The 10,588-nt window shown below is 47.7% G+C and overlaps 1 protein-coding gene across 1 annotated transcript; it reads left to right on the forward strand.

Annotated features, from left to right (window-relative positions):
* Positions 1 to 2,169: 2,169 nt before the first annotated feature.
* On the forward strand, positions 2,170 to 10,262 carry CUNH10orf143 (chromosome unknown C10orf143 homolog). The gene is made up of 5 exons (XM_088519991.1): positions 2,170 to 2,262; positions 5,364 to 5,504; positions 5,623 to 5,688; positions 9,246 to 9,325; positions 10,219 to 10,262. Exons 1-4 carry the CDS (start codon positions 2,191 to 2,193, stop codon positions 9,273 to 9,275), a joined length of 309 nt encoding a protein of 102 aa, XP_088376117.1. The 5' UTR covers positions 2,170 to 2,190; the 3' UTR covers positions 9,276 to 9,325; positions 10,219 to 10,262.
* Positions 10,263 to 10,588: the final 326 nt, after the last annotated feature.

Below are 10,588 nucleotides of genomic sequence, written 5' to 3' on the forward strand. Positions count from 1 at the left end.
AAAGGCTAACATATGCAAAAACATCTCCTGCATTTCACTCCCCAGGTCCGGATGGGACGAGATCGCCGCACGCAAGCGGTCGATGAACTGACTATAGGGCTCAGTCGGTCCCTGCCGAATACTCATAAACGCTGGCACAACTTTTTCGTCATGCACGGCTAAAAGAGCCTTGAGAGCCAGTTCCAGAGAGAGGCGCAGAGCCTCAACCCGGAGACGTGCCTGCCGCTCCGCGCTGCAAAAGGGACTGGTGCCCATAAGCATCTCTGTGGTGACCCCAAACAAAGGATCATTCTGCTGCCGTTGGACAGCAACCGCCGCGTCGCAGAGGTTTTTCCACTCATCCACAAACTGCAACTGCTGCGACAGGGGTAAAATAGTTTGAATTAGCATACCAGCATCATAGGGGGTAAAGGTATGAGCGGAGAATATCTGCTGGATAACCAAAGTGGTATAGGCAGACTTTAACCCATATTGCGTGACTGCTGACTTAAGCTCCTTCACTATCTTCCAATTTAAAGCCTCCCAATGGTCATTTCCCTGAGCGTCGGTAAACGCCGGGATCGCCATGACATCAGTAAGGGCTCCTTCAACAACGGCATCACGTATAATTCTCCTCCATCTAGTAACCGGGTCATTCCCCCCCAGCCCCCCGGTCATGCCCCCGCACGGAGGTGGTACAGGACGAGGAAAATCAGGGGGGCGCGAGGGACCACGCGTCACCCCCGAGTTCACTTTTGCCTCCAATTCCTGCAGTCGTTGAGACAGCTCCCGTAGATCCAAGGCAGGCGAAGACCCGGAGGCTCCCTTGGTGAGGACTGAAGATGCTGCACGGCGTTCGGGGGCCGGCGACGCAGGCGACGGAGGTGTGGATGACGGTAAAGATGGACATAGTTTGGGCGCAGCAGCCGACTGCTCGCCCCGCTCGGGGCCGGGGGCTGCCTGGTCAGACGGTGAAGTGCTCGCCGCACCGTGGTCTAAACCTGCAGCCCCCTTAGGACGGGCCGCCGAGGCAGGGGCTCCGCTCGAAGACTTCTTCACCGAGGGCGGCCGTGCTCCCTCGAACAGGGTTCGTGATGGAGTCCCGGCCGCCGCTGCTCCTCTGCCCGGACACGACGGGCTGGTCTCCACGAGCACCGACGCGGCCGCAGCGCGTTCGGCTCCCATGTCCTTCAGTACTTGTTTAATCAATCGCCACCCGGTGGCCAGCTTGACGGCATCCCGCGACCCTCTGCTAACCTCTTCCCACAGTTCCATCCCTATTCTGTCCCAGGTAGACAGCTCGAAAGCAGCATCCACCGTGGGAATCAGTTGCCTTTCCCGGATCCATACCAGTAGCTTTTCTAAGGTGCCCTTGTCACATGTAAGTCCTCTCGTAGAAAGGATATGCTGCAGGAGCTTAACCACTGCCTCTTCTCCCGAACTCAGCGTGGACCCCATCTCCTCCCTGGCCGCTCACCTCTCTTTGGCGAGGTTCCTTTGCTACGCACGCATTCACGGGGTGCCAGGGCAGGCCCCTTCTTCAGCCGGCTCCTGCCCCTTCGCAGATCGCCGCTCGTAGTCGCTCCGGGAAGCGCTCGGGTCCCTGTTCAGGTGCCAAGTGACGCGGGAGTCACGGCCACCACGGACACGACCGTATGTGATCCAACCCCCCTGCCTTGTTCCTCTCCGAGCTCTCACTTCCTATCCCTTCCGCCAACTTCCTCGTTTCCCTGTCACGCGGTTCTGCTCTTGCCCTTTCGCCGCCCCTGCTCAGAGCCCCGGCTGCTTCACAAGATGGCCACCGGCCTGCAGAAACCCTACGTTTCCCTGTAATATATTGTGCCCACGTTGACGTATCGCGTCTGCACGACCGCGCACAAGCCAGGAGCGCTGCTGTTGGACGCGGCAGTGCCAAGACTTGGCTCGAGGGCAGGTGACGCTCTGGGCACACCAGCACCGAGGCCTTGGTGGCACTTCCACCCCAGCACCCCGAAGCCCCGGTAAACGCAGCGCAGCGAGCGGCAGCCGCGTTCACGACGCCCAGCGCAGCGCGCGCCGCCGCCCGCAGCCCCTTCCACGTTTCCTCCCCGGCGGGAGCGCGGGCGGCCCCGGGGGGACCGCGGGGATCCGCGGGCAGCGCCGGGGCGGCCTCGGCGCTGGCGCCGCCCGCCGGGGCCCGTCCCGCCCCGCGCAGGCCGCGCCGCCCCCGCCATGGAGGCGCCGGCGCTGGCGCTGCGCGGGCGGCCGCGGCTGCGCGACCCGCAGCCGGGCGAGCCGGAGCGCGTGAGTGGCGGCGGGGGCGGCCGCGAGGGAGCGGGCCGGGCAGCGGGGGGGACCGCGAGGGAGCGGGCCGAGCGGCGGGGGGAACCGGGAGGGCCGCGGCCCTGCGCGGGCGGCCCGAGCCGGCGGGGCCGCACGGGAGCCTTGGCGCTGCGGGGCGGCCTTGGGCGCACGCGGGGAGTGAGGCGGCCCTGGGGGGACAGGGGCGGCGCTGGGGCCGGTGGCGCTGGGGGGCACAGAGGCGCCGTTGGGGCCGTTTGGGCCGTTGGCGCTGCGGGGACAGGGGCGCCGTTGGGGCCGTTGGGGCCGTTGGTGCCGTTGGCGGCGCGGGTCCCCCTGGCGGCGGCCGGGCCGCAGTGCGGGGCGCCCGGGCCGCGGACGGCGGAGGGAAACGCGCGCAATGAGCTTAAAATTCCCCCGGGAAAGGAGACGCCTCCCTTAGCGCTTTTTTGAGGTTAGGCAGAAAAATAGTAACTTTTTGCGGCTCGGGAACCGGCTTTTGTCTGCTAACAAACACGTTCAGAAGCTTCCTGGAGGCGGGGTGGAATTCTCCTCCCCGGAGCCCATGACGGAGCAGCTCGGTCCCTGCCACGGCCGGCGCAGGGAGCAGGACACCCGAGCGGGGACCTCGGTGCAGGACACCCGAGCGGGGACCTCGGTGCAGGACACCCGAGCGGGGACCTCGGTGCCTCTGCAGAGCTCCTGGGCTCTTGCCAGAACCAGGCCTGAGTGTCACTTGCCTGTCGCTCCGGGCCGGGGTTTTCCAGGACAAGACCCCGCAGTCCCTCGTGCCCCTATTACCATCCCAAATACCATCCCAAACTCTCTGCATCTCTTTCGCAGGCTAACCAAGGTCACCGTCCTTTACGTGACCGTGCTTTATGTCAAGGTACCAGCAGTGCTGGAGGTGCAAGGCCGAGCCGGGCGGAGAGCCCATCTGAGCCTGGGGACCTGTTTGTGAAACACACGAGCCAGACAGGCTTTTAAAAAGTTGACAAACGGCACGGAAATGGTTTGTGACAAAAATATGCATAGGAGATCCTAAAAGTCTTACATTTAACAGAAACTGGTGGTCTGTCTTAAAACAGTCGTTTTCACTTTCATTCAGGTTAGTTAGTTGTGGGTAGCCAGTTTTTGTACCTGTTTAGTTTCATCGTTCATGAAAAGTAGCTTTTGTGAGGTCTCCATCATTTTAGCAGCAATAAAGTAGCTCTTTTTTGGCACATCTCTTACACGTGTGTTTTTTCAGGACTTGTCAACTGAGGGAAAAAGAAGTTAGAGAGTATCCTCTCCCCAGATGGGCCGGCTTCCTACCTGTTCTAGGACTGTATCCGATTTGCTGTTACTTGTCTTGAGCTGTACGAATAGGCTGGGTGTAGCATGGTTATTCCCTAGCAAAATGAGTCATTTCGATGAAATCCTCACTTGCCTTTTGAATAGCTAACCTGTTGATCTTCATTATCAAAACCTTTGGAATGCGTTTGGAATGCACTTTTTAAATGCGTTCTGTTGGCAGGCAGGATTGAGGTATCGATTGTTTCTTTACCAAGAGGGAGAATTCAAGGGAACGGAGCCTTCCCTGAAGCCGGGCTCTTCTAGGAACACGGCTGTGATGGGATTGTCAGCTAGCTGCTCTGCATGCAGAGTTTCTGTCGCTGGTACTAAGTATCTTAACTCCCGCTCCCCCCAGAATAAAACCCAATACTTTGAATTTAGTTTTAACAAGTCAAATTTCTTCTGATGTGTGGCAGTAAATCATTTTTCCCCTTTCTCCTTCATCTCTCACATCTTGCTGGTTATGCTGCTGTACCACCATGCTGTAGCTTTCAATAAAGGACGAGTTCTGCAGCAACAAAGGCAGGAGAAGGTTTTCCCAGTGGAGGGAAGTCTATCTTTAGAGGACTTTCTCTGACTTTTTGTTATTATATTATTCACTTTCTTAGTACAATACATATTTCACTTTTTGATTTACCTCCCATACAAATATCTTCTATTCCTTCCCAGTGTTCTTGTTTCAACTGTTTTCCTCCGAGATTCCTGTTGGATTGATCCATTTTATTTTTACATAACGTATTCAAATTTAAAATTTAGTTTTTGTGCTTCAGTAGTCTGTTAGTTCTGCGGCAACTCATCTGCTGTCTGTGGAAGAGATCGAATATTGTTATTCCTAAAACAAAGTTTGTACAGAAAAGTATCAGAAAGAAATTTTAAAAACATCTCTGTCTCTTTGGAATTCTGCCAGAGTCGAACCCTGTAATGCCTGTGTCAGTTTGGAATTTTTTCCCTTATTCCGTTGATATGATGCTATAATTTCAAGGAGACTCTGGGATTTGACTTCCTCCCACGGCGTGGGATAGCCCTCGAAGCCCCGGATGATCTGCCCATGGCAGATCTCTTCTGCAGGTTGCACCTTACCGGCTCCCGAGCAGCTTCTCGCAGCGTGCTAAGGCAGTGCTCTTCGAAAACACCCTTGGTCTTGGCTCGGGGTGCGAGGAGGACACCCCCGTTCTGGATAAGCTGTTCTCTGGAGGGGGGTGCGTGTGATATGCAGTCGTTCAAAGTCATTCGATACCAGACAACAGTTCAGGTGAAAAGTAGGAAGTTAATTCGTTTTATAGCAGCAGAAGGCTTTTGGAAGGTGACAATATTCAGAAAAAAGATGTAAAGAAATTGTTGCAAAATATATCTTCAAAACTGTCTGACTTGGCTTCAGGGTTTTCCTTCCGTTTCCTTGACTTAATTAGCTGTTTCACACCACTTCCCATGATCCGCTCCTTTGATAAGCCCCATCCTAAATTATACACTAATGCATGGTGAAGTATATCCGTGTATCTTCATTTCCCAGTGGCATTTTATACTCATTTTATGTAACTGAAAACAGAGACATTTAATATTATCTACAGACTTCCCTGCTCATGGGGCTCTGAGGTAGAGGCAAAATTTTTGAGTTCTCGAGCAGTGTCTGTGAGGTCTCATTCTACATACAAGATATTCCTGGTGAATGGGAGGTCTCTATCAGGTCATAAACAATAAAAATACAACAACTTACATTCAGTGGCCCACACCTTGCAAACGTATGTCAATATGGCCTTTAATTCTTGCAGAAGCGAGTATGCAAGCAGGTAGAAACCATTCCACGGGAGGCCGACGTTGGCTTCCTTGGTTGGGCTATGGAGCTGGATTCTAAAGAGAAAGTCTCCACTGACTGTGTTCCTCAAGCTGCAAAGATGAATCAAGATTCAATGGTACGTTTCCATCATCAACAATATCTATTTATTAGGAGAATATATTTAATATATGTTTTATAATAAAATTGCAAGTAATTGCTTTTTTGGTGGTTTTGCATGTGTTTTTACTAATTAGGTTTTTGAAAACCGTGGAAGCAGAGGTACTGCCCAGCCTTGCCCAAGATGTATGGCTGGAGAATCTGTAAGTATATTAACCTTCTTTTCATGACATAAAAGATAGACTTGTTCTTAAGTATTAGATCCATAAAACATAAAGTTAATAAAAACCGCAATTACATTTCTCAGAAATAAAGCATGTAAATAAAAAAGGGCGGATTGATTTAGCGCTTCTGAGGTGTGCCAGCAGAGTGCAAACTAATGGGTTTCTTCCAGCATCAGTTGGAAAATACAGAGACTGCAAACACATTTTTCACTTTCACTCTAAAAAGCAGAGTTTAGGAAGTAACTAAGGCCCACAATAACACACAACTTCCTCTACCCCATTTTTATATCTTTCTGGATTTATCTGATGATGATAAAATATTCAGGAATTCTATTTCCTTTTTTTTTTTTTTTTAGCTCCAACTTGATACTTCCTTGCCAAAAAAAATAGTAATCTAAATATTACACGGTAGGCATGCTAGCACTGACGTTAAACTAGTTAACTAAAGAATCAATGGCAACCAGACCTCAGCACAGGCAACCTGAGTTTTCTGAAGATCAGCGTAAGTACTCGGACAGTTGAGTGGTGCTGAGTTCTGTGCTGCTACGAATAGGCTCCTCTTGTTATCTAAGCAAGCTAATTATTAATTTATATATATATATATATATATGTAGGCTGTAGTGCCAGCTGTAATTTGACACAGTGTAATATGCCATAATACTGCAGCAGTAGCACCAGACTTTCCCACTACAGATGATCTTAACCATACTCTTTTTCCCAGGATAAAAGGCTAAAGCCTTCAAAGATGGGAAACTGAAAGAGATCCTGGTGTTTTTATAGTTTCGTGTTTCATGCAAATTGTCTAGCCAAAGTTTAAGAAGTCTCTCTGAGTGTGAGCTTCTGTTTGCATCCTCTGCATCCTTTTGAAACACAGGGGATTCTTTAGAGAGCCAGTTATGAGGAGAGATTTGGGGAATGCCATGCATTTCTTTAGAAAGCCTGGATGTTTATAGTGAAGTCTTTGATCTGATGGAATTAATAGCAAAATTCCCATTCACTGCTATAGGACTTGGGTTGCTCTCAGAGGTCAGGAGTTGTAGCTAAAAAGCCATTTGTTATCTGTGTTGATCTATTTCTACTCACCCTTAAAAACAGAATAGAAACCAGATCCATGGCTGTCTCCAAGAATACAGAAATTAATGTGACCACATATTTGAACTGCCTGTTTTTAGCTTTTCAAATGTGTTACCATCCTTGAGGGCATGGAGCTCTTAAAGAACATCTTGGGGTTGAAGCCCAGGTTGGCATACTTGAAAGTCAGTTTTGTCATGTTGTAGAACCCCAGTGCCCGTATTACAGTTTGTAAAGTTCTTTTGTAGTAGTGACCAGTTAATTTTGGAAATTGTGACTGGCTTTATGTACAATGAGTATAAACATCTTTATTTCAAATAGCCCCATTTCTGTTTTGAGTCATATCAGATTGAAGTATTCTTCAGTGGCTTATTTGGAAAGTAGAGTTCGCCTCTTACATGCATTAATGTATTGAAACTTGATATAATGAATGACTTATTCTGACCACTCTAAATGTTTTCTAGTTGTCAAGACCAGTTCTAATTACAGGAATTAAGGAAAACAATTTTATCCTTACATAGTAAGAATTTGATTTCTTAAAACTGAACCATTATTTTGCCTGACACTTTATGGTTTCCGTGCATCATGTCAACTTACTGTTATCAAAGTCTGAAGCTCTTGCAGAGCTACATGCTAGACTTGATATCAATTTGCCACATAACATCGACTTGGAGTGAGGAAACGCTGAACTCGAAGCAGGGTGATTTTTAAATGTGACCGAATCCGTGGAAATCAGAGTTTCATTTGTGTGCCCTCTAGTAGGGTAAGAGTTTATCTGTGTCTACTGCAGGAAATCATAATGTCAGGAACAGACTAGAGCTTAACGATTAAAATGTGGTGTTTGGTAGTGGAAGAAGGGAGTTAGTGTCAATACTCAGTTCTCCAACCTGTGCAGAAGGACAGGCCTGCTTGCTCCAGCAGCGAGGAGAGGCTCCCTGCTCCTTCCAAGTAGGAAAGTTGCCAGTTTGGACCTAATGCCCCACAAGGACAAGGCCAGGGCAGCTGAGTGCGTGTTGAGCTCCCGGGGAAGCTGCCTCGGGTGTGTTTGTGTTCCCGAGTGAGGAACCAACCGGGCATATGGATTTATTCGCTGGGTTCTGTCTACGTCACCTGTTGTTTGTGGCCGTTATCATAACAAAGTATGCTTTGATAAACTTAGCAGGGACTACTCTAGTGAATTATCTTCATTCCTAAAATAACACAAAGCTTCTATTAAGCAGCTGATGCTTAGTAAACTGGTATTAGCCCAGATAACTTTCTTTAAAGTTACAGTTTCACTTTGGGAAAACCAGAGACTATCACAGCAGTTAATGCCACATTTGGAAGCCATTCAGAACAGCTGAAATGAGCATGAGGAAGAGGCCTACAGGCAGAAAAAGATTAATAATTTGCCATCTATTTTTGTAATCAATAAATGTTAAAGTTCTGATAAGAAGCTGCGTTCCACAGGCGATAGGGAAATTCAAATAACTAAAGCATCCACAGCGGGGCATGTCAAACACGCAGCACATTCAGCAGAGACAGGTTTTCGTGGCTGTAGGTAGCCTCATCAGCGTTGTATTTTGCACCTGGAAATCCTGCTATTTAAGGAGCTAATAGGTAATATGAGCAACTTCACCAGCATCAGCACTCCGGAGCACATCGGGGTCTGACTCAGTCCTGCGCAACCTTGGGCTTCTCTCCATGGTTGGGTACAGCATCGTTATCATGGTTTGCTCTCTTGGCCTTCAGGCCTCTTTCCTACATGTTAGCACTACTGTGCTTCGGAAGGAATGATAGAATTGTACTAAACCTGAGCTTGAAAAGAGAGAGTACAACTTCAAACCGTCATTTAGAAGCTTTTCTTTTGACTAATGTGTTTTTGGCTATTTAGGCAAAGACTTAGAAGTGGTGCTAGGTAGAAAGAAGGAAGCTAGGTAGGATTTAGGTGGGGGAAATGCTGTCATTCTTAAGATTTTCCCGTGCTACATGATAACTAGAGGTGAATTTTCTTGTTTTAAAAGTAACACTATGAATACAGCTTTTAAACTGACACAAAACTTTAAAATGTGATATAAACAAGTGCAAATTTAAGTTTTAAATACCATAGGTAATCAGAAAATAAATCTCTGTCCTGTCTTCAAAATCTTTAAACACTTAGGAGTTGGAGTAAAACATCTGGTATTACAGATATCTGCATGATGCTAAAATTGCCTGTGTTCTGTGTGGTCATAGTTTAACCTGATGTGCAAAGCTGCAGTCATAGTGCAGTCCTGCTCCTCACACAGCTTCTGTTGAGAATTCCCTTTACTTTTCACATTCTTGTAGTTGTCAGCAAGTTATTCAGGGAGAAGGGGACTGTTGGTGGAGCTGGTGTAGTTTCTACTTTTTTTTTTTGAGAAGCTTGAAAACACATTATTAAAAGAATTAAGAAGAAAATATTTTAATCAGCAAACTTTTAATGACTTGGCACTTTGTCGTTTCAGGGACACTTCAGTCATATTCTGCACTCGTAGAGATGGAGAGGAGGCAGATCAGCAGCACTGCTTGCACTCCAAGGATGCAGGTGTGAACTCTGTGCTGCTGGACCTGCGCATCCGTGTGTGCTATTAAGGGTAAAGCAGTTTGCTGTACGCGTTACTCCTCCATTGCACTAGTCTGTACCTCATTGGCTTTACACTTGAAATATACTCCTGCTTTTAAGACAGCTCAGTCTGAGAAAAAAAAAAAAAAAAAGCGACACTGTGCATGGTTTAACTTTTTAGAATAGTTGAGCTGATTTGGCTTTTGATCTCGTCCTTACGTGGGACTGAGCCAAGGGTTGTGGTCGAACAAGATGTGTTCCTGTCCGTGAGTGTCCCTCACGGGCGTGGGGAGCGATCCTTGTGTTTACATGCATTCACATACATACATACTACATACATGCAGCCAGGCCCTAATTGTACCTGAGCTGTATTTAAGGAGGCAGAAATGGGAGGACTCTGCTTTCAGAGATAGAGCTATGCAGCTTAGCACTGTACAGGGGCAGTAGAAGTGCTGCTGGAGCACGACCCTTTTGTAAATGCTTTCCATACGGTGTGCGAGTTGTAGCTGGCACTGCACTGGCTGTCCTCAAGAAGATATTCTTCCTAAATAAACTAGTATCATGCAAACATCTAATTCAAGTAAGTGATAGAGGAGGAAATGAGTCGATAAGGCAGTGCTGCAATAAGTTGACACCTAAACTATTTTATTAGGAAAATATAAATGTCTTCCAAAACATTATAAATTTTAGTTACATTGAAAATAAATTCTTTCAGAGTGTGAGATATTTCAAACACCTCAAATCTTTGTTCGATCAGAAAAAATACAGATGCTAGTCTCTATCGTTCTATTCCTTCAACTTTTATGAGTATTTTAACTGTTGCATCCCTAACTTCTCAATTTCCAGGGTAATTTTCCCCAGTTATTTAACTGCAGAAGTACCAGACTGGGCCAGCTGAGACCATCTAGCTGGATGTCCTGTAAGCTCAGGTGGCTCCTGTCACCTGGACAGGGCACATTGAAGGGAAATGTTCTAAACGTGCACTGAATTGGGATTGTCCACCAGCCTCGTTGTGGGCACTGCTTCACTGCTTGTCTCTTGGCCTTGAACATCCAGTATTACAAAAACACTGAAAATGCCAATAGTTTTCAATGGCATTTCTGTCTTCACAGTTGTTTGTCCATATGAAATATATTGGTGCTCAGGAGAATGTTAAACATGACTTTTCACTTTTTATTAAGCGTTTTACTATGTAAAAAATAATTGCTGTACTACTAGAATTTGTGTGTGTTGACTCATAGTCAT

Source organism: Tinamus guttatus, unplaced genomic scaffold (assembly GCF_059628265.1).
Source record: "Tinamus guttatus ecotype Peru unplaced genomic scaffold, ASM5962826v1 Tinamus_guttatus_pri_ptg000079l, whole genome shotgun sequence".
Taxonomy (NCBI): Eukaryota; Metazoa; Chordata; class Aves; order Tinamiformes; family Tinamidae; genus Tinamus; species Tinamus guttatus.